The 24,509-nt window shown below is 40.4% G+C and overlaps 1 protein-coding gene across 5 annotated transcripts; it reads right to left on the bottom strand.

Annotated features, from left to right (window-relative positions):
* Window positions 1–3,179: 3,179 nt before the first annotated feature.
* On the bottom strand, window positions 3,180–24,272 carry ZnT35C (solute carrier family 30 member 3). Of its 5 annotated transcripts, none has more exons than XM_020954960.2 (8): window positions 24,104–24,269; window positions 22,186–22,364; window positions 17,059–17,169; window positions 16,074–16,194; window positions 11,910–12,089; window positions 4,704–5,244; window positions 4,196–4,343; window positions 3,180–3,494 (listed from the first exon to the last, which is right to left on the bottom strand). In XM_020954960.2, exons 1-8 carry the CDS (start codon window positions 24,133–24,135, stop codon window positions 3,349–3,351), a joined length of 1,458 nt encoding a protein of 485 aa, XP_020810619.2. In that variant the 5' UTR covers window positions 24,136–24,269; the 3' UTR covers window positions 3,180–3,348. The 5 variants fall into 5 exon arrangements, with proteins under 5 accessions (XP_020810619.2, XP_086697217.1, XP_020810620.2 ...); XM_086841091.1 differs by lacking the exons at window positions 22,186–22,364; window positions 24,104–24,269 and adding exons at window positions 21,663–21,831; window positions 21,926–22,077; XM_020954961.2 differs by lacking the exons at window positions 22,186–22,364; window positions 24,104–24,269 and adding an exon at window positions 21,663–22,055.
* Between the last annotated feature and the right edge of the window lie 237 nt (window positions 24,273–24,509).

The raw sequence follows: 24,509 nt of genomic DNA, 5'->3' as shown, positions 1-24,509 counted from the left end.
CAGGAGCCAGGACCTCCATACATGAAGGAGGGTGTAGTATAGTATAGTGTGGTGTCCTGTGTGTGTGTGTTTCACCCCTTTGGCAGGCCCCTCTTTACACAGCATGAAAATGTCGCGGCTTTTGCTTTCGTCTGCTCTTATTTCTACTGATTTTTTTATTATAGTGCTTTTTGTGTGTGTTGTTATTTTCACAGTAGTCCAGCTCCAGCTCCTGCTCCTGGTCCTGTTCCAGCTCCTGTTCCTGTTCCGTGGCCGATGGCCGCGGAGAACCCGTTCGGCTTATATTGAAAAATTTGAATGCTAGTAAAAAGTTTTAATTGTCGCCGCCACGGCTGTCACATGTTGGCCTGTATGGCTGGGGTCATTTAAAAACGCCGCCGCTGCCCGTTATTGTTAACAATATTTTTCAATACAATTTTCGCTTGATTAAAATATGCAATGCACTTGTTTTCCACCGGGGATATCCTACGGAGTAATACTTGGTCCCATCTTCGCTGGCTTAAATTCGCTTAATGGTAACTGGAGTTTATTTGCTTGCAGGGCGCGAGCTCTTAAATAAATTTATATTCTTATATTTTTCAAATAAATCAGCAAGTCTTATTGCCTCAATAAGTTTTCGCCATTCTGCTCCAGTTTCATGTTTCCAAAATATCTCGCGCCCTTTTCGTTTACTTTGTGCATTTATAATTTACACTCCCCCGTCACCCCCGACTTGTTTTTCTTGTTGTTTATCTCTCCCGGCTTGAAAAGTTCGAACTGGCTAAAAGTTTTTAATGAGCAACGACGTTGGACGTCATCGTCTTAGCCTTCCTCCTCCCTCCCCCCTCCATCAGCGAATTGCACGCAAAATTTTCTAGCTGAAATTTGTTGTGCATTGCAGCGAAATGTCGGAGTGAAATCGTGACAGCGAGTTGGGTGGCTTAAAGCGCGGCGGCACCAAACAATTATCAAAAGCTTTAAGTTTGTCAAAGAAATTGTATATATATTTTAATCAGAAGCTTATCCAATTATTTTTGTAGCCAGTGACTTTGAAAAGCGTGATCAAGTGAAGTGACACAAAGGATATCGCAGTCCTGGCTAATAGAAAAAACATAGTTGAAGTCACAAAATTGTGATGTGAAATTAGGAGAGAATTTTAAACTTATTAAGAGCTAAGGTATTTGAATATTAAGAATAAGTTCAGAAATATCCTTAATGTGGTAAATAACAGGAATACATAATCTTTAAAGAAATGTATATTAAAAATATAATAGAACATTACATATAAAAAGCTAATTTTGAGAATCCTAAATTTCCTTACCATTGCTCTAAAAATCAATTATAACTATGCCAAAAATGCATTAATTTGTAATCTAAAAATTGTTCTATGATAGTTTTTATAGTTTAACATAACTGTATAATAAATTCAAGTTTGAAGTATTAAGTTTACAAGTTTCTGACTAAAATTATAATCCATTCTTTAAGCCGATAATCATCTATATTGTAATAATAATACTTTTTCCCACAAATCAAAGCCTAAAAAACTCATAACTAAGTAAAAAATGCATTAATTTTCAATCGGAAAAGGTTTATATGCTGGTTGTTATTAGGTTAACAAATCTGCATAAAAAGTTTAAAAATTTTAACGATGTAACCCCTTTTAAAATTTTCAAAAAAAAAAATAATTTTTGTCAGATATAGGTAGATCTACTCTGCTGTTGATGCTCATCAAGAATATATATGATTTATAGGGTCGGAAATGACTTCTTCAATGCGTTGCATGTTTTTCACTGAAATTATAATATTCTGGAAGGGTGTAAAATAATGTATAGTTTTGAGAAGAAATATAGCAAATATTTTTGACAATGCATAAGAAAACATCAAAAAAAATATTGCTATATAAATATATAAAGTGATGGTGCATTGTTTACATTCTGTTTATAGACTTGCTATCTCGAAATTTAAAAATTAAAAGACAAGTAGTTAAAATTTTGGGATTGACTGTAGCATAAATTAATATATAATAAAATGGCAAAAAACCGCAATCCAAGCACATGGCCTAAACAAACCTCTCCGCTCGCTGCTCGGCGGCTGCTCTTTTGCTGTTTAGCAGTTTAGCACACTCAGTGCTGCGCATGCGCAGAGAGCAAGGGGTGGTGTGGCGAAACCTTTGGGGCAGGGAGACAAGTATTACTGCACTTTTGGGCCCAAACCACCAGGTGCTGAGCCGCGTATTTGGTCGTCGTTTCGCTGAAAGTTACGGAATTTGTCCAAGTTGATGGCGACGGCGTCTTGCTCGGTGGAAGCATGCAAATCTGTCAACAAATTGGCGTCGATTAGGCGCCAACTGTTCGCTCCCAGACAGTGGGACAGTGGCACTCCCATGGTGGCAGGTGGCCTGGGCACCAGCCCTTGGCTGGTGGGAGAGCATGTCAAAAGCCAGACGGCCAGTTTGTCGGTCAACAATTTAGACATAATTTGAAAGCGTTGCTCCGTTCCACACGCAATGCGTCGACCTCGACATAAGCGTCGCTTACGCAATGGCCCCACATCCAAATTATGCATAATGGGGCAGAGTGGGTAGAGGGGGTGGTGGGGGTTCGAGTGGGTCCCAGGTAAGCCGCGACGCGTCCCCCCATAAATTGGCATTAGTTTTTGGGCACGATGGGCATTTTTGTGTGCAGTGTCGCCGATGGCAGCCATCGGCAGCCTAATAACTTTTACGCGTGTTTGCATGTCACTCCTGCAGCGAAATTTGATGGGAAAATTCGTATGAAAAATTCTGGAAAAAAAATTCTGGTGGTTTAAAAAGTGGATGAGTTAGGTTCAGGTAAAGAGATTGCAAGCGGGAAATCCGATTAAAAATTATATACCCATCGGCAGAACCAATCGCTTTGATCACAAACAGTCCAAAACCCACACTGGAGATTTATCCCTCCTAGTTCTTACATCTCCCGGGGCTGAGTATAAAAATTGTCGTGTATTCCGCATTATTCAGATTACACTTTGGATGTTATTTATCAACCGCCGCACCACACACACAGAGCCACCAAGTTATGATGAAGTGCAAAGTATGATGCTGTCATATGTAAACCAACGTTCGCTGTGATGGTTGCCTATTATAGGCTATTTATTTAACCAGCCCCCGGGATTTGTGGTGCTCTGATAGAGACACTAAGAAGAAACATAAACATAAACTCTAATTTTAATAATATATATATTTTGTAGTTGATTTGTTTATCTGGTCTAGCCAGCATCATGAATTTGTTTACCAATTAGGATGTCTTTATCTCTGTTTTAAATGACAAATCAAAACACTGAATATATTGAAGTAATATTATAGTATTTTGTGCGCTTTTTTCAGGACCCTCACTTCTCGGGCACATTGCACTGCTGGCAGCTCTCCATCTGGGCCGTGTAATCCTCAATCTGAATGGTCGTCTCAAAGAAGTTGTAACGCAAGTGAACCGCCGAGGTGGCTGCGTCCAGGATTTGCTTCGGATTGGCATTAGCAGCTGTGAGGGGAAAAGGAGAGGGAGAAGGAAACGATTAAGCGGTATCAGAAGGATAACATTAATGGGGGCCACGGAGCCAAGCCAAACTCCACTGCTCCCTCCTTCTCTCTCTGGCTCTCGCTCTATCAAAATTGTCCACGCTTAAAAAGCCATTTCAAAAATAATTAAGCTAATTGCTCACTGTCTGCCCATGGACATGGCCACGGAGCAGGGCCAGCAGCGCAGTGGGAAAACAGCTTAAAACAACAACAAATCCATTGGGATAATTACCATCCATGCCCAAAAGCGCGCCCAAACACACTCGCACACACACACATATAGACACAAAGCCCTGGAAAACACATGCATCAGGACACACTCGAAACAAATGAGGCTAAGTTTAGAAATTTAATCCCTAAATTTTGGGAAAATTCTAAAAAACTAGGAAGTTATGTAAATTAATCTTAAACTTGCCCAAAATACTATTTGCCATTAGGTTAGGAAAGTAATTTTCTATTTTTAGAAGCGTACAATTTCCTAATTGCTTTTCTATCAAATGTAGATCTTTTACATTTATATAAAAATCATATATTAAGATTTCAAATTAAATTTCTAGATTGAAAGCGATCTATATTTTCTAAGTGCATAGGCCACCCAACACGACCTTTCTGGTCTGATTCGGCTTGGCCTGGTCCTGGTTGAAGCCCTGAGGCGCTACTTACCAATGGCCAAATGCGCAGATAGCGCCACTTTATTAATGCTCAGCGCCCAGATCCGCAGGTTGTGCACCCGCTCGACGCCCTCGATGCCTTGGAATATCTGAAGGACTTCGGTGTAATGCATGTAGTTGGGAGTCCCCTCCATCAGGACCTGCGAGAGAGAGAGAGAGCGGAATGTAATTAAACTGATTTGCTAAAATTATGCGCGGTTTTAGCGATTGGTCAGCTTTGAAATTATATCAAATCAATTATAAATAATTATTTGTGCAAACAAACATACATTAGATAATATTTCCAAAAGTTAACAAGCTAAAAGGAGTTATTTTGGTACTGAAAATAAAGTATGCTTACTGCTAAAAGGACCAATGATTAGTGGGAGTGAAATGTTGCATTAATTCAACTGAAATCCCTAAGTAAATGATGGCTAAGCTTAAGACTATTGATTTTGAATTAAATATAATTAATTACATGCAATTTAAATAGCATTTCTCTTCCCATTTTCTTCACTCACCAAAAGCGCATCCTTCATGATCGTAAAAGTAGTAAACAGGACGATGATGGAGAACACAAAGGTGCAAATGGGATCAACAATGGCATATTCCGGCCAGAAGTAGATCACACCGGCGGCAACAAAGACACCCACACTCTGGATGACATCGCCAATCACATGGATGAGGGCCGCGCGGACGTTCATGTTGACGGCCTCGCGACCCGCCGACCCTCCGTGGTGATGGGAGCCCGGTGCGGTCTCGGCCAGCACGGCTGCAATTTCCAAATCCAGCGTTGGATCTACCAGCTTGGCATTCTGGTAGGAATACGTTGGCAATCCGCTGCCGGGCAATTCGGCGTCCTCCGGGGCGAAGGCCACGCCGCCCTCAATGCGCTGGGTGGGCGAGGCGGAGCAGGGCGTGGATGTGGCATGGGCATGGGACTGCAGGCCGGTGGACTTCTTCTTTCCCTTCTGCTCCTTGCTCTTGGCCGAGCCACCGTGACTGTGTCCATGCCCTCCACCCAGGCCATGCGAGTGGCCGTGTTGCAGTTGAACGCCCATTCTGTTGTGGAGAGAGAGAGAGAGAGAGAGAGAGCGGAAGAGAGGAATTGAAAACGCTATCACAAATATTTAATATGCTTGAAAATGTTGCAAGCTATGTTGTGCCGGCCAACAACTCCCAAAAATCCCCGTCCCTGTCTGGGCCACGTTAGCCCGGCCACAGCATGAAAACAAAAACGCACCCGAATGCTTTTTCGGCTGCTTTATTTGCCGGCAAAAGCGGGGCTGCAGCGGAATGCGGGCAACGCTTTTGCATTGTTTGGCATTTTATTTCAGCATTTTAATGCCCAACAACAGTCGCACCGCACAGTCAAACAAACACACTCAGGTCACACCCGAGCAGCAGTGGGTCCGGAGATGTGCAAAAAATCGTAAACCAAATAAAGTGCGGAAATTTAAACCCTCGAAAGTAAGGGAGAGTTTGAAGGTAAAGCTCGAAATAAAGCTAGCTAAGATTATCTATTAAGATTTGTCTAATATATACTTGATATTCCAAGGAAACAAGGATATTAAAGTTAAGAAAAATATATATATTGGAGAACATTTTGATACTTCATCTTGTAAAGAACAAACAGGGACCAAAGCTTTAAAATTAAAGATATTATAGGTGAGATATATTTGGCATTCCAGCTTTATATTGAATTCTCATTGTTAAAGCTCTAAAATCTTTGAAAAATGTTTTAGTAATTACTTTAAAAACCCAACTAACCAAGTGTGCAACACAAACTGATTGCTTAAAATAAATACAACTGTTTAACTAGACTCTATAGGTTAAGCAGTCATTACCATAAATCAACTACATATTTATTTTATTTTTTTCCCCCAAAAATAAATATTTTTAAGCACTGCCCAGTGTGTGTGTGTGTGTGTGTGTACTCTCCACCACAATTCTGGCAGGACACCAGCTCCTCGTCCTGCTGCTCCTGGTGCCTCCGTGCTCACCGTTTTGCTGCTCTGTGCACACCGGAAGGTGTATATGCCAGGGATCCTCCGAGCAGACCGACCATCCAAACTAACCGCTCCTGTCCGATTCCGACCCTATGCCCATCTGGGCTGCTCCAGTTCAGTACGTCCGGACCCATTGCCGCATGCAAATATACAAATGTATTGTCGAAAATGGCAACCAGTTGACCAGGCCGCCCCCAAAAACAGACCGCCTCTGGGCCCACGGCATGCATCAGGCAGTTAATAGCTCGGCACATTGACTTTTTATTCATTTTAAATGCTCCGACATTGCAGATTTATGGGTTTTCTATTTTGGGTCGAAAAAGGGCCATGGTCGTCGGCCAACGTCGACATGCCAACGCACGGGGGCTCCATAAACGACTGCTCCTCCGCCTCCTCCTCCTCCGTCGCCGCCGGCTGCACTTAGCCGGATTTTTGTGGAAACAATGCACTGCCGGGCATCAATAAATAAAGTCGCATAAATTACGCACAACCATTGGCAGGCCAAACACAAAGCGCCAAGTGAGCAGCCGCGGAACGTTCCAGTTAACCATCCGTTGGGATCGGACCGGAGTCCTCCATGAAAGTATCCTGCAACCAAAGTCGATTTGACGCTAATTGACAGAGTGTCAGCTGTTCAGCCAAAGCCATTTTGACGTTCTCAGTGTCGTTATGGTTTGGTTTCAGGAATCAATAGTGAAAATATCATAAAATATAACAATTACAGGTCACTAAAAGTATTATTTCTTTGTTCTAACCAAGAGATTATCTAATAGATACTCAACTCTTTAATGAACAAGAACTGTTTTTGAAATAAAACCTTAATTATATTGTCTCACCGACCAAAGTTAAATCAGTCAGTACACTTAAAAAACCACATTTTGTTGGACTTTCATCCTTTACCCTCTTTAGTAAATGATTTAGACACACCGCCCGTCAAATAAATACCAACAGTCGGTTGTAAAACGCGCGTTAAGATGAGCGCAATAAACGTGCCTCCTTGTCCTTAGCCCAGGACTTTGGCGATGGTCCTGCTCTCCATCCCCGACAGCTTAACGAGCTGCTCATCCGGGCGACAGGAGGGAACAGAGCGCGTCCAGGACCAAGAGCTACAGGCATGACCCGAGACGTCCTTAGTGGCTGCAAATCCTGGCAACAGTCACATACGCGACCAAAAGCTAAAGCCACGCCAAGGCGAGCTGAGTCAAGATATGCGCTAATATTTATGTTCCTGTCAATTAAATCAGGACATGGCATATACGCTGCCAGGAGGAGAAGCTACGAACTTGCCGCCAGTTCCTTGGCTCGCTGCTGGGTTTCCCACCTCCTAGGTCCCGGGTCATGGATCCTGCGTCCCTGTGTCCCTGTGTCCTGTATCCAGAGTGCTGGTGTTGTCATGGCTGCTGTCGTTTGTTGGCCACTAACGAGGCGAGTAAAGATGCCGCAAAATCAAGGGGAAATGCTTCATTGCGCGCTACAAATTACAGCGACGCAGTTGGAACAACAATGCCGGGTTAGCGGGCAGGGGGGGAAGAAGAATCCTGCGGAGAATCGCTGCTGTTGCTGCTGCTGGTGGTGGTGGGGGAATGTCGCTCACATTGGCATTTTTTGCGCTCGAGGACACACAAGCCCATGGCAGGCGAGCCACCAGAAGTGAAGGGGATTGGGATTGGGAATGGGAATGGGCAAAGTGGCCGTGGCCAGGGGTAATGCCTCCGCAATCGGATGTTCAAAGTCAAAAAGCGTATGTGCTCTGCATGGAATCCCTGGAACCAACGTGTATCACCACCCAGCACTGACCACCATGGTGGGTTGGTGGGTCGTGATAAAGACCGAGGTAGAAATGCTACTAAAATTTTGGCAAACATTTTTAGATATTAAGGAAAGAAGGGGGATAATATTGGCTGAAGAGAAATGATATACCATATGTATAAAATATAAAATATTAATACTGTTCCCAAACATTGATTTTATTTAATGTGCTAATGCTACTAATATTAAATAGAATCACAAATCACCCCAGAGAATCCCACTAGAAATCGACATATCATCTTCTGAATATTTTTCGAATATATTTTGGCCATTTTTGAAGCAATATCGAGACACCTATGAGTACAGCAGTGGCCAAGTAAGAAGAAAAAGCTGATTGTGCATCACTATCTCCCCCACGAATGTAGCAAGATCTTTCTGCTGCTCCCTACAATTTATTTAGTGGACCATCAACGCGTTGTGCTCCACACGAAGCTACAGCAGGCACTGGCATCGCGTCCTCCTCCATTCATTCCCGTTCATATTTATTCGCTCCTTGTGTTTATTTTCTGACGTCTCCTGTTTTTTGCTGTTTGACAAATTATGGCCACATTTGGCCTGGTAGCTTTCTCCCGGCTGAAACCGGCTAGGCCATCACAGTGGGGTCTGAAGGAATTGAAAATGAAATTGAGTTGCTCGCCTAACAAGCTTTTGGCCAGTTTTGGCCTCAAGAGGATGGTGGATAGAAAGGACACTGAGCAGAGGCGAACAGTAAGCAGTAAACACAGGCAAGTATCAAAATATATTTTCCGGTGAAACAATATGCATAGAAGAGAAGTTTAGGAAACTTAACCACCTCAAAGAAATTTAAACAATCAGCAAAAATCGATTTAATATTTACAATCCAAAAATCATTTTGAAGCCTACATATAGAAATATTATTTCTAACTGAAAGCATACTGATATTTTACTCTTCATTTTCCCTAAATTAAGTACTATCCCCAAACTTTCTTAAACTTTTCAATTACAGATTGAAGAATTTTCATTTGCTATACCTTTCTCTGAGCCAAATTTATATGATAGCTTTAAAGAAAAAAAATCCGCTGTGCATTCATCCATCTGTCGTTTTCTGCCATTTTCATTCCCTTTGCTAAGCTTTTCCATCTCCACATTCTGGTTGTAATTGCTTTAGCACCTCTCGGCCCCAAAAACTGCTTCCCCACCAGAATAAACCTCTCATATTTCACTGGCATTTACTCTCGCTAATGTCCCATTTGCAGTTTAAGGTCAGGCTTTTCCAGAGTTCGAGTGTATGTTTCGTATACAGTAAAAACTTCACTTCATGACTAATTGCTTTGATTTTTGATGATTTTTATTATAATCTATAAATCTATTATAATGTGATATTTATGCTTTCTGTTAAAGATACATTTTAATATAGAATTTAATTTATATTTAAAGCAAAGGTATTTAAGTTGTTTCTTTATACAATTTTAGAATCTTCTCGAACCATAAAAATGTTGCATCCGATTGTGAAGCAACATTTATCAATGAAAAGACTGGGAACTGTTATATGGGTAGCATTTTCGGGAGACTATATAATATTTTGAGTAACTCGCATCTGAGTACCAGTTTCTAACCTCGGTTTACAAATTTTACGGACTGAAAAATACCATGCTGTGAAAAATTTGTTGTTTACCGTGTCAATATCAATCAACATCTAAAATTAACAGGAACCTAGACTGTATGTCAATTCATTTTCAGATCTCCAAGATAAGATCTGGTTTCAGAATAGTCAAATAAAGAAATAGGTAAGTTTGGAATTACTGGGAATAATTCATTTTGGGTTTTTTAGGTGCTCAACAACATTCTATTAGTTTGTTTTTGTTTCGATGAATTTCAGATATTTTTCTGTTTCGGTCAGTTATTAATAATGAACTTTAAAATTAAAGGTTTCTAATCTATTTTCAAAACATAATGCTCTCAAAGATGATCACGTAGACTACCGATTAGAATCTATATTCATTGGATGATGTTTCCCTGTACTTTTACTGGTTATTTAACTCCCACCCCCTTGGCCCCTACCATTTTCCCCCTGATCTTGTTCCATTTGCTTCGCCGCTGCTTTGGCACTGCTCTAATGGGCGCTTTAACGATGTGAAGTCGACGGACGTCGTTGCCGCCACTCAAAAGTTAACCCAGCAACAACTACAGAAGCACAAAAAAAAGCGAGCCGGAAACTTCTGTGCGTGCGCATGTGTTTGAGTGTGTTTCTGTGCTATTTTTGGCATTGTGCTAATTGAACTAAAAACTGGCAAAAAATAAAAATATAAATATAAATTAAATACCCAGAGAGAGAGAGCTCAACAACTAAATGAAACTAAGTAAAAAGCCTTCAATAAGCAAAATAGTTCAAAATGACTGCAAAGTCGTTCGCCCAAAAGCATAGCAGGCAAAAGGTGACCATTTTATTCTATTGTTCGATCACAGGTAATTGTTACACGAAAATAAAAATCAGGTTCTGTTATCAAACTTTACGAAACCCGATTAAAATCAAATATTTTCTTATGATATTATTTCAAGCCAGAAAGAACCTTATATTAATTAGGCAAAGCAACGATTGAAGAATGATTTCATCGGTTTTATAATATGATTTCAAGTGTATGGCAGACTTACAAGTCCAAATAGTAACCGGGAGCATTGACTTGACTTAACTTCCCACTTTTATGGCAGCTTCCGAAGATGGCCCTAGCCGCGGTCCTCTTCTTGTTTACCTGCCCGTCTCCTACTGGCCATTTTCTCCCCTGGCTTGGCCAGAGCTCTAAGCCTGGAGAGTTGCTTCTGCTGCACGTTTTTCACAATCAATTCACGTAATCAAACAATTCAAGTGGCAAACACTGAAAATGCCAACGTCAACTGGAAAATTCTGCTCTACCCGCTTAGCTGCCAACAACAAGAGCCATGCCACACACAAGCACCGGGAAAGAGGTGAAAAACGGGGGTAACGCTAGGTAACGTTTTGGGGAAAAACTTGTGTGTGTGAGCTCGGCATTGAACGTTGCGATTTATGCGCCAAAAACTATGCTTCGACAGCCACATGAATGAGCATCAATGGGGACATGGGAGCAGGGACTGGCGGAGAAGAGCGGGGGGCAGATGTTTGCAGGTGCTGCACTCAACGAAATCAAAACAAGAGCAGCGATTAGGAAAATTTAGAAGGTGAACAGGGAATGCTCTACTCGAAACCAGTGAAATGTAAGGTTTTAATTAGGCAAATGAATACTTAATTTGATCTTCATTTAAGGCTTATTCTAAATTCTTTACCTTTGCAGCAAATGCTTTAAAACAAGAGGAAATATTGAGTTCCTTGTACAAGCAAAATTGAATTTAATAAGGCGTTAAATTCACCAGTGTCGATTTATTTTTAGCCTCACAAAGTGAAATTAAATCCAACGTTTAGGGGGAAAACCCCAATGGCACGGCACCACCAATTCGAACAATATTAAAACCCTCCACGCTGGCGAGTTACCCCGTACCGCCTAGAGAATTCTCCACCTTTGCGGATAGCCAACACAAACACAAGCAACTCCTCTCGTTGCCATCGCTTTTGGCCTTTGTTAACGCTGACAGAAAAATAAAAAAACGAAACGAAACGAAAAGAAATTCTAAACTTGTGGAAAAAGTTGTCGCTAAAATGTGGAGAAAGTTGCCGCAACAACTGGCGGATACGTAAGGGAATGCCAGCCAAAAGCCGGAATGGGAATGGGAATGGGCATGAAGACATTGGCAGCACAAAGTTGACCCATTTGCTGCCCCATGCCCTGGACAAGTTGATTGCGGCAATTGCAATTGGAAAACTGCCCAGGGGAAAACAAGAAAAACTTTTGCAGGCACGCGGGAATCAGACAGAGCAGTCAGTAGACATGCCAGACAGCTGCAATCAAAGATCTGCATATCGAGAGGAATACTTACATGACATTGACCAATATGGCTAGACCCGAAGTGATGAGCATGATCTTGGCGTTCACCTCGTAGTCTCCATTGATGAGGCGTCCAATGGCCAACCAAACTAGGATTCCTGTGATGACCCAGATCATAAATACAGAGGCCATGGCGCCAATAACCTCGGCACGATACCACCCAAAGGACATTCTGTGGAAGACAAAACAGGAAGTATGTTTTAAGATATATTTTCAAAGAGAAGATAAGTGAAGTGAAGGTCTAAACATAAAAATTGGAAAGCGGGATCTGCCTAAGTCTTATACTGGACCACATTCTTTGGTATCTAAAATATATCTTGAAATTTTGATGACTTAAAACTTACTTAAAGAATTTCTTATGAACATAAGATAACTTGAAGGATTATTATCCTTATCCCACCTCTATGATATAAACGGTGGCCTATTTAAAACTGAACACGTTATGATAAATGTGGCCAAAATTTGTCAAATGCTATTTTAATTCCGAGTCCCATGGGCTTGTTCTTTTTTTAAGAGGGGCGTGGTGCTCCGCCCAGATGATAATGTTCGGCAGAGAATTGGGACTGCTCCAGTATTTCCCTAATGTAATGAGCGTTTTGCATGTGCGTCCCTTTACTTCTTTTCGTATATTATTTTTTGGTTAGGTCAAAGTCAACACCTGAACGACGCCGGAGACCAGGTCGAGGGTCGTTCAATTAAAGCCCAACCCAGACCAGAAAGCAAACCAGCCACAGAGCCACATCAGAGCGAGCCAAAACCAGAGCCTGGCCAGACCAGGTAACCAACCAACCAACCAACCCACCAACAGGCGCAGGAAGAGGCGGTGTGAGGGCCAACCACTCTCGTTATAAAATTGAAATAATGGCAAAAGGCAACAATTTTGCCAGCCTGCTAACTAATGTGATGCCAGAAGGCAGCAGGCAGCTACAGCAACGAATGTCTCGCCATAATAATACAATTTAATTTCCAGCAAACATCCGTCCTGTGCCCCCCTCTTCCACCTCTTCCAGTGTCAATGTATTGCGGGGCTTTCTCTCTCTCTGTGTGTGTGTACAAATATATATGTAAGCCAGGCCCTTGCAGTTGGCGTTGCAAGTGCAGCCATTTGCTTAATGACCGCCTGCTGCTGTCGTCCTTCGTCCCTCGTCCTTCGTCCTTCGTCCGCCTGCAACCCCAATGGCGGAGCAGAGAAACATCGCTACCTCAATGGCGGAGCAACGGGAGTACACTGGTGCGATAATTAAAAGAAAGTACCCAAATACACTTAATTGGGATTAGCGATAATAAAATATGGCGCTGTACGTAGTGCCAGCGAAACTTTTTGGCAGCCAACAAAATGGATCATTGGGCAACCGTTTAAAATATAGAGAAGAAAATTAGGAATTTTTAGTAAAATTCTAAACTTAAAATGAAGAATTTGAGTCATTAAATGTATCATTGATTATAGAACTACGTATATAATTTTCAGAGATAGCATGCACTTGCACTCAAGAAAAATATAATTAATAGACTCTTAATAATATTATATATACATATACCTTTAATATGAAAAGTTCTCATTGTCAACTGAAATATCTTTACAAAACAAAATCTTTTAATCTTAAAATAAACATAATTAATTGTTGATATATTTAAATTGAGATATTAAAATAGTATGATACTTAATTTATGGGTGGTATATCTTAGATTTCTTAGATCAAGAATTTGAAATATGAAATACATTATAAAAATTTTTCTTTTCGACAATTCCTATAAAAATATATTGAATCCCTCAATTTTCAATATCAATAATATTGTTTCCTTACTAGAAATTATTTGTAAATATCAAGTTAAACAAGCCACGTTCAAAAAGCATTTGAACATTCATTTATATAAATTTTAAAATGCTATTAAAAATGATCTAGTGCATCTAGTTGATCGTATTTAGAACTAACAAGTATGAGTGTAAGATTTTATGGTAATTACTTTAAACGCGTCATCAAATAATTACCCTAAAAAACAATAAATTAAATGAAAGAACTTTGCTGAACAACTTCTTCCTATTTATAACTCTATGATGACTATAACAAAAGAATCACATAACATCTTTTTAGCTAGCTTACCTATGTTTTAATTTAATTATTGTTTTAAAAGAAATTCTAATGCTTTTCCCAGTTGCATGTTCTCGGTACTCCCTCAATAAATAATACCACACCAAAAGGTAGAACATGCACAAAATGTCACTCTAATTACCCCGTGAAATACCGCAGGATCTAATCGAGTCATTCCACTGTACCGTGCTTAGTTTTCGTTCGTTTTGCCATTTCGTTTTCTGCGTTCTCCTTTGCAATTGTGCAAATGTGTTTTGTTTTGATAAATTAGGCTTGTCAACTCGGCAACGCCAGCTCTAGAGCTCTAGGGTGGTGCGGGCCCCAGACCCAAAAGAAGGTAGAAGGGCGAGCCGCACACTGGAGCCCAAACCCTGCCAAAACGAAAAGCATTCAGCCAGACTAAGGCTGAGGCTGAGGCTGTGGCTGCAACATGCAGCAGCAGCAGCAGCAGACATGCAGCATGCAGCATCAGCAACCAGAGGGAACAAGAGCCACTGGAACAGAAACAGAAACAGGAACAGCAGCAACATCAACGCACAAGGGGCGTAGAAGACCAAGTCTGAGTCTGGTGGCAGCAGCGAAATTTACAAAATTACCATGCAACACGCTTGAAATTGCAAAAGTTTTTCATTATTCACTTTGTGGCTGCAGTCGAGTCGTCGAGTGAGTGAGATTTTTGCATGAATGAGCCGAACGTGCCGCTTGCCTCCCTCCTAGTCTGCCACAAGACGGATGCAATGGAGTGGCGGCCAGGAGGGAACGGTCCCAAGGACCAATTGAAAAATGTGCAACGGCCGAAACTACAGTGCGCAGCAGCAACCAGCAGCAGTCAGTGTTGGCAAACAAGCTCATTTTGAAAATAAGATAGATAACTCGCATTGAAGGGTTTCGATATAGAAGATAATTTTGATGAGGAAATCGTTAAGCAAGAAGATATATAAATATTAAAATTATACTTTGGAATTAAAAAGATCAAGGTCACTTGAAAGAGTTTGACTACAAAATTAATGAAAGCAACTGTAACTCTTCTTAGAAATACGAAACACTTAAAGTGCACATTATAAAAGTATACTATGCTAAAATGAATTCAAGAAATCAATAGTACATTTTTAGTAAATAAAAGTATAATATTTTATTATAGAACATTGAAAACTATTATCTCCGCTTAAGAAACATCTCATCTGTCTGAAAAAAGAACAAATTGGCAGTCCTAGTTGCAATGGCAACAAAATCGGCCAGAGATGCCACAGGAAAAGCATGGGAAATTTTGAAACAGGCTTTTCGCCTAATTAGACGATGGCGAATGGGGAAATACAGAGACACAGACAGAAAGATAATGGCCCAGCCAAGCGACAGAAATTATGGTGGCAGCGTAAGCGCATAGAAGTGGAATATGAATTGCAGGGCAATGCAGATACATTATTTTGCTGGAATATATTAATAAAATAAAACAGAATGGTCGACAACATCAAAATAGTCGAGTAAATATACGAAAAGAAAACTTAAACTAGCAGGGTATTTAGAGTATTTTATGTTCATGTTTATATTAAGTACTTTATACTCTGTAAACGATATTTTGTTACAGTTATTATATAAAAGTTTGTGTCCTCTTTGGAATCCTTGTCTCCTGAATAAGAGATAAGGAGCTTTTCTAAAACAAACCCAAAATTATAGATCAAAATTTATGTCTACCTAACATACATAACATATACATTTCCCAAGGCTTTCAGAATCTTTAAACATAACTATTTTTACAAAACCCCTTACCCTATATAGAAGGTATCTTCTTAATAAAACATCTAAGCTCTTCTAGTTCTTAATATCATCTCCACGAATACGAATATACCTTGCAAGTAAAAGGTATTAAAGTAATTTCTATGGATTTCCCAGACCAAGGTCTGAAAGTCACCAGGTTCGCACACAAAGCACCAGCCAGCGACAAAGAACAAAAAAAGAAATGCAGAAAAGATTGAAAGTTTACGTTTTATTGATTTCCCTTCCCCCCTGTAGGAATGACTTTTGGCAGTGTCTTTATTTGACGGAGTTGGGAGTTGGAAAGTACTTACCGTTGCGTAGACGGTCGCCCGGCAATCCAGATGGCAAACAACGAGATCATAAAACTGGCGAAATCGGTGAGCAAATGTGCGGCGTCTGTTGCGATGGCCAGGCTGTTCGATAGGACGCCACCTGTTCCAGGTCGGATTTGGGAATAAATAAATGTGCAAAAAATTAACTCGACAATCTGTGGGAATTGCGGACGTTGATATTTGGGGCCAAAAAGGGGTTGAAGGTATGCGTATGCGGGGACGAGGGTTACAAGCCGCTGGCTCTCGTTGAAAAACAGTAAAAAGGAGGAGCTCTCAACTGGTCCCAGGCACTCTGTCTATTTTGCACAATCGGAAAAACAATTTCGATTTGAAAGCGAGAGAAAGAAAGAAAAGTGCAAAGCGAGGTGGGACAAAAAAGAAATCCTCTTTCCTGCCCCACCCTCGTGCGGAATGGAACATTGTAGGTAATTGCGAAACGATTAACGACGGCAGCCGTCGAAGCCCCAACGACATTGCCGTCCCTCGAAAATTAAATGTTTATTGTATAACCACCGCCAGCGCATCCCCTTTCAGGCGCCCCTGGGCCGTCATAAACGGAGGACGGTTGACAGCAGACAGTAAGCCCTTCCGGTCGCCATATTGTTGCACTTCCGGTTCTCAGTTTTTAATCGTCTCGTCGACGTCTCCTTCGAGTCCCTTTTTTTTCCTTTTTGTTTCTTTTATACTCTTTTCTTTTTTGCTTTCCGCATTGTTTGACTCTTTTCGCTTTTCCCTTTTTTACTTTTTTTTTTTTGTATATATTTGTTGGCTCAGGATTCTTGGAGGTGAGCAAAATTAGTTTGGGAATTGAAAAGCAGCGCAAAAAAAAGATCAACAACAGACGTGAATATAAAGAAAAAGACTTCTTTGTCAGGTTGTATAGTATATATAACAGGTAGGAGAGTTCACAGAGACCATTAAGAAGGGAATATTCATTCTATGAGTATTAACTCCCAAAACTCACCCACAATCTCGGCAATCATAAAGACCAAACACAAGATACTGGCTATGATCAGCTTTCGTCGCGCCTTAATATCAACTCCCTCGCTCCGGGCACGATGGCAATGATCCCGGACTGAAATAGATTTATAAAATATATTAGTACAAAATTAAACAAAAATATTGAATAAAATATGGTATAGTGTTTTATATTCGTAGTTAATTTACAAGACTATAAAGGTTATCATTAGCGAATCAACCTTAGACTTTCTTTGCAATTAGTGTAGAAGTTTATCCTTCGGTTTCTACATACATTTCTTAACTTGCAACTTATTTAATAAATTAGTAAGGTTCTGTTAACATAAGAGTTTTATTTAATTTAATTCAATTCAAATCAAGGCACCTTTCTATTTATATTTAACCAACTTATTACATATGCAATGTTTGCTTCTACAAGAACTCATTGCTAAAATTGTATTTATTCAACAATGTAAATAGAATATTGTTTTGAAAAGTAACCCAATAGTTTTCCTTAAGGCCTGCTTAAGGATATTTAAATGATTTTTTAAGTGTTAAATTAACAATGTGCCATTGCACACATGTGAAGCGCATTGAGTCCCGGGAGTGGGGAATTCGTTTTCCCTTCGACCATCCGTTATGCCGTTGAGCATGCAATACATATTTACAAAACAGGCATTTAAATTTATTTAACATGGTACGTGAATAATGACCGCCAATGCTGCTCCAGCTCCTGGTGCTGCTCCCAACTGCCACGCCCCTCCCATATGGATACGCTATATGGCCCATTTCCGAGAGTTTCTGCGCTTGTTTTTATGGTATTTTTCCCCTTTTTTGGTTTTATTCTCCTTTTGGGGTGTCAGTGACAGGCGAAAGTTGGTAGTTGCTTGGCTCGGTTTGGTTCGCTGCTTGGTTGGTTGGTTGGTCGGCTAGGAGCAGTCTATTAAATACTTTATTGCATTTGTCGCAGCCGTATTTCATGCTTTGTCATTTCCGCTGCATTTTCTTTGCACTTGCTCTGGTCGCTCCTACTTTCTCCCACTCCTCAATTTTCCTCAGCTTTTCTCTCTCACTCCCTACCAGGAGCTCATTGTTCGCAGCGGGAAAGGCTGCAAGAATGTTCGGTGGGGACGGTGGATTTCTCTACATGTGCATATGCTTCGCTGACTGAGCTGGGCTGCCTTCTTTTGGAAACGGGATGCATAGAGGTGAGCTCGTGATTTTCCCATCTCTCTTTGAATTTTAATCAAGTTCAAGATTAACTCATTAAAAGTAATAAACCGATCTGAACCGAGTATTACAAGATCTTCTAATTATGGGTTTCACTTGTATATATTTATCTACAATCTACTACTTAGATATACTTGTCCCTAGCTTCCTTCTTCTATGAACTATATTAACATTGTGGAATTATTACTCTGAGATCTTACAGTCACAGCAACTATTGAATGACTTGGTTAAAATTTGTTACACTTTAATGATCATTTCCTGTAAAAGTAGATCTGTTCTCCTCTATCTGATTGCTATACTTCCATAAATGGTACAAAATATTAAAGAAAATCAATGTTTTCGGGTCGTTCTGTATATGTTAAAATAACTTGTTGTTTTTCCTACGTGGCAGTTGACATAAGGAGCCCCGCTCATCGCTGATGTGGTGGCTTTGTGAGCGCAGTTTCTTCATTTGAATCCAGCACAAGGCCACCGACGCGTGGCCTCCGTCTGCCGGCGACCGCTTCCTGCTCCTGCTCCTGCTCCTTCTGCTCCTTCTGCTCCTGCTCCTGCCACCTCCACTTCCTGCACATCCTTCGCAGCCTTCGCCTCCCCATGCTCGCCACACACTCCACACACACACAATGGCAGTAACAAGGCCGGCAGCGAAATTAAATTCCTGTGCATAACCAAGGCCCACCCGGTACTGGCGAAGTCGCTGCAACTGCGAGAGCATGTGGAAATTTCACCTATTAGACCCGCATCCGGCTCCGCTCCAAGCAACAGCAGCACGCTGATGCATAAGAATCGTCGTACTTGCAATTTAAACAACTCCGATCCATCTGCATCTTTAATTGGTCGCCTTGGACCGTTCCGTTCCGTAACGTTCGTCTTGTTTGTTTGCGCACTGCGGAAAGTATGTTGAGGTCCCCGTGAGGTTGGGACACATGGTTGCCTTGGCATTCACAACGTGCTCGGTGCCCGTTTCCTCCTTTGCTTCCTCCATGCCATGGCAACAATTGTACAGAGTACTTGTATTCATAAATAATTAATGCAGAATGGGGGATCGATGCCAGTGGGGAATGGGATGGCGACGAACCAAGTGCTGCTGGGTCACCACCATTAATTGAATTGAATAGAATTCGCGAAAAGAAGGCGTTCCATTATGTGCAAATATCACACAGAACTTGTCTGGAACGTTGGGACAGTTAAAGGTGATCCAAGGTTCGTCCAAAGGGTGTTATAACACAACAATTTGCATTTATTTATGAATTTACTAAAACAAAAACTAGTAGCAGTAGTTAAAGCCCTAAAAAGGCTAGTAATAGCTAATCAATATGTATTGCTTTCCATATTAGTGTCCCATAACTATTACTATTTTCTAGTATTTATCAAATATATTACTCATAGTTTGAAATTCAATTATTAAACATCTCAAACAGAGTCAAGTGTTTTTGTAAACTTAAAGCTCCCTTATTCCCTTGATTTGCTGCTTCTCTCCATTCTAACTTGTAACTAAAAGTATATATTCCCATTGTAGTTATCCCTTTATCCTTGCTCATTAGCAAGTTACCTGGTCTTGTTTCCGCCTCCTTAAGCTTGTTATCCATTGCCCAAAATCGAAGAAATCTTCGATAACAATAGATCCACACTCCTACTACTACTCATGGGAACAATGCACGGACCTCTGTGGCTGCAGCTGCTTAGTATTCCGGCATTTGCAAATGGTCGCATCTGGACCGCGTTTAACGAACGACTAACTACGGGCCAGCGCAAATCAAAGCAGCTGCATCCAGCTGCACAAGTATCTAATGGGGAGCTAGTGGCTCGTACAATGATTGAATGCACCGAGCGCCCCAAGACGCTTATATAATATTCATGTGAGCTGACTATAAAGTATACAAGGTATGTGCATTTCGGAGCTCAACGGCGGATCCACCTTGTCTAGACACAAGTTAATTTCATTTCAGAACTCGTTCGTCTGCCAATAAATCGAATCATCAAAAAACGGGGATATACTTGTTTAGTTTTAGCGACTATTAAATGCCCAGTAGTTTAGGGTTTAAATTTTATCAGTTAAAATATCTCTCAACACAATAAAGATCGAAATAATTAAGAGGTAATAAAAAGGGGGCTTAAGGAAACTATAAAAGTAGAGATGATATTTTTAATTATTCCGAAATATGACTGTTTTCACATTTTATAATTATATAAATAAGGTTGATATTCTATAAAAAGTAGACACCTATATCATTTAGCTGATCTAAAAGGAACCTAAATAATAGAAATCAATATAACTTGAATATTTTTCCAACATTAACTCACTAGATACATTTAAATATTTAAAAAAAAAGGTATACCATATTGATGTAATAGGAATAATCGGAAAGTTCTGTATACTTTCAGTATAAAATATTATAACGTCGTTGTTTTTAATTAAAAATGCAGTGTTTTAAGAATTTCTTTTAAATTATGTCAGAAACATAGAACCCGTTGGAAAATCAATTGGAAAATTTTTATATAATTGTTGTATCGTTTTTATATAGTATAGATTAGAAGGATATTAAATGGAATAGAAAAATTTACATATATGTATCCACATTTCCCAAGATGTTTTTGAGTTTAATTTTATGAGTACGAAGAACGAAGAAAACATTATTAAACATAAAACTGTCTTGGACATTTTGGAAGAGTATCTATCAGGAAAAGATTGACAAGATTGCCAGAGTTTATACTATTATTTAAACTTTGATAACGAAGCAAGAAGAATAACCTATTAAATTGCAGAAAATTCTTTACTTCAAAGAAACAAAAATGGATCTAAAGATTAATGTTTCTTTTAAATTAAAAAATGATCCTTTTACCGCATTTTTATATTATATTTAAATTTGTCTTGACAGAACCAATCATGCTTTACTATTGCATACATTTTCTCCAGCCCAATATACTTCTCAAAAAAGCGGGGTACAAATAATGTAACAACTTGCAGACGCTGCAAAGGAAATTAAAATATAAACTTGATGGCATAGCCACATCGATCTCTAGGTATTGGAACATTCGGAGACGTACTCCTTGGAGTAGGGGACAAGAAAAAATGAGGCAAACATTTATTTGGTTCATCGACGATGTCGTACGTAAATTATGGGACCAAGCCTTACGTTACGTTGCGATTTATGACATATGTATGTCCGTGGTGGGATGCGGTCTGCTCCCAGGAGCGGTGTGTCGGCAAAGAGCATAAATTTTGATTATAGCTCAGAGATGCTGTGAGAGGGAAGTCATGGGTTGTGGGTGGTGTGCTGAAGTGGTTCAGGTCCGCCATAATTTGGTTGGCCATTCTCGAGAATCATCGGCTGATTGATGGCGGAACCGAATTCGGGGAGGTGGCAAGTTGTTTCTCACCATATTCGTGAAGCATTTCCATGCGGCATTTATCCAGCGAACTCGCCGCTTTCCGGCACAGCCGGGCATCATTCATTTCCGACGATTTCCGTGCCGGCTGCCAATTAGCGAGCATTTATCCGATATTACAGCTCCTCTCACTGAACACACACAGCCGGCAGGCAGCGCACTGTTTTCCGATTTTCGATTAAAGTAAGAAAAAAAAAAACAACAAACACTTAAGAACAATCAAGCAACTACACTAGTACACACTATACACATACACAAGAAGAAAAAATAATAATATCGTGAAAATAACAATGTGAAAACTAATTTTGTTGACTTTTTTCGCTGTCGATTTTGATTTGTTTGCATTTGACTTTTAGTGCAAAATGTCACTGCCTGCTGCGTTTTCTTGATAATTTATGAATGACTGCAAATTGCTCGGAGGGAGTCCGCCCTGATTGAAAGCGACACGGAAGGCCTCCTCCGTTGCCGTTTGTCGCAGCACCCGCTCCGCGTTTAACCCCTTTTGCCGGCTTACCTTCCACGTTGTTGGACCGCCCGTGTAAACAAAAAATTTGTGCAGGTGTTGAGGGCGTTGCCGGGTGATTGTTGTTGCCATTGCCAGCGCCTCCATTGGCACCTGCCTGTCCCTGCTCCAGCAGGTGGAACGACGGAGCCGTGCCATAGTTACTGCGCCGCGACCGATCTGAGTTGCGTCTGCAAAAGAAAACAAAGATGACTTAGCAGGGGGACTTTTCCAGAGAGTAAGCACAATAAATACAACAATTTAAAGCCGAAAAAAAATTAATTAATCAACAAAAAATGGAGTTAAAATATATATCTCACAATAAAAAGCATAAATGCTGATCAAAACTATGGGAGTTAGTTAGTTTTTAGCTTCTCAGTTTTAGAGTAAATTAATACACATATGTTTGGTAATATAAAATATGTAGATTGCTTAAAAAATGTAGATTGTTTTTTATATAATTCACTTATTGGAATTACGGCTAGAATTGAAATAGCACAAACATATGTGAAGGCTTTTGCAGGATTAAATATTTGAAAGGAAAGTGTGTCTTTTCAATTTAACCATTAACAAATTAAACATTGATTTTAGAATAACTTATGTTGAGTATTTCGCTCCTTTCTGTATATATTTTGTTGTATAAGAAGATTCTAACATTAATTTTTCAACGGCTAAGTTTAAAATTAATTATCTATGTTAGAAGATCTTCTAGATAAATAGCCACTACATTATTATAGTTAACCATAATTTGTATAGACTTAAACTCCATTTTTAAATATTTTATGTGCTGTTAATAAAAATTGAAGTGACCTTTCCTATATATAAACAAATATAAAAGGCAATAAAAGTGGAAAAAGGTAAAGATCTTGTCTTTGTTACTCAGGTTGATTGCGCTTTGTAATGTCACGTAAATACCCGGACTAATTGTATAATTAAATGGTGACATTTCGTTAGACATTTTTGCAACCAAGTTTCTATAGAAATGTGCTTGTTTTCCACCGTAAACAAAAGCAGGAAGTACAGGGGTGGTGAGGGGAAAATGAAAAGTAACTGCAGCCACAGGAGCAGAAGCAACACGAAAACTTTTTTTGGAAAAGCTTCAACTCGAAAAACGCAGCGTTGCCGGTGCCAACACAACACTGCGGCATTTAAGCAGACACAATGTACTGCTACGCCCACGGAAAACCACGCCTTCCCCTTCGCCTTTGCCTTTCCTTCCCAGGAAAATCCTCGTCCTTCCCCTCCCAGGTCGCACTGTAATGAGCTGATGCTTTGGAAAGCAGAGAAACGCTGGAAAAAAGGGTTTTTTTGATAGGTGCTAAAATGAAAAGTGCAGCGAAAAATTCAATTTGAAGTTTTGTTACTTAACGCAAACTACGATGACTACTTAAAGGCCACGCCCACTGCCACAACGCCCTCTGCGCCTTCATCAGCAGCACGTGTGTGTGTGTGTGTGTTGGTGTGTGCGTGTGATGTGCCCGTTGATAAGTTTCCCGCCCATGTGTGGGTGTGAGCCAGTGCAAGTGCGCGTAATTTTTACTACGAAAAGTGTAAATGGCGCTAAACTACTTGCTCTGCAACTTTCCAACGCAATTGCACAAAGGAAAAAAACTCGGCAGGAAGAAGAAGATGAAATATAAAAAAAACACATCCAAATACGTTGCCCGTCGCTTTTTTTTATATCCAACTTCTCTTGGGGTGGCCTTGCTGCGCACCTAGAGTGTCCTGAGACCCCGGGAAACCGTCACCAGTTGTCGCCGCTCCCACGCGGTCCGCTTTTACGCCTATTTAACAAATCAGCAGCTCATTTGGCGCTTTATGTTAATTTCACCCAAATGAGATTTTATTTTCGGCGAACTTTTGCTCGCCGGAACTTTTCGTAGGAAGTCAGACGGACGATAAACCCATCACCCATCCTTTCCCCACTTACTTGGCAATCGGTGTATCCTCGTTTTTCGACATTTCTTTTTCTGGTTATATCCAAAACAATTAACAAAATTTAACAATTTAACACAAGCGCACAGGTGGCGAGCCAATGATACAAGCAGAAACTCTGACCATCGAGTGTATCATATACGATTCCATATACATGACTGCTCCGGGCTCGGGAAGCTGCGAGAGATAAGATCCAAGCAAATATGTAGATAAGCCCCGATAAGACTTACAACTCTCGGACCGAAGAGAGCCCAGTGCAAGGCCTGTGTTGTTGTTCTTGTTCTTGGTGCGAGAGAAGAAGTGGATCAAATCTTATCAGCGGGCAATATCAAGTATGTGTATATACAAAGCACACGGGCTGCTTGCGCTCCGTTCGACGATGGTAACGTGCGCTAAGAAAA

The sequence above is a fragment of the Drosophila serrata genome, unplaced genomic scaffold, assembly GCF_035046125.1.
Source record: "Drosophila serrata isolate PLE 108 unplaced genomic scaffold, ASM3504612v1 contig_100, whole genome shotgun sequence".
NCBI lineage: Eukaryota > Metazoa > Arthropoda > Insecta > Diptera > Drosophilidae > Drosophila > Drosophila serrata.
Note: the sequence above shows the minus strand (reverse complement) of the source record. Positions and strands in the feature narration are given on the sequence as shown.

Coding starts and splice junctions, on each gene's coding strand:
- ZnT35C (XM_020954960.2), bottom strand. CDS start 24,135: ATGTCGAAAAACGAGGATACACCGATTGCCAA. Junction 5,245..11,909: donor GCCATATTGGTCAATGTCAT/GTAAGTATTCCT, acceptor TCTCCACAACAG/AATGGGCGTTCAACTGCAAC. Junction 4,344..4,703: donor TCATGAAGGATGCGCTTTTG/GTGAGTGAAGAA, acceptor TCTCTCTCGCAG/GTCCTGATGGAGGGGACTCC.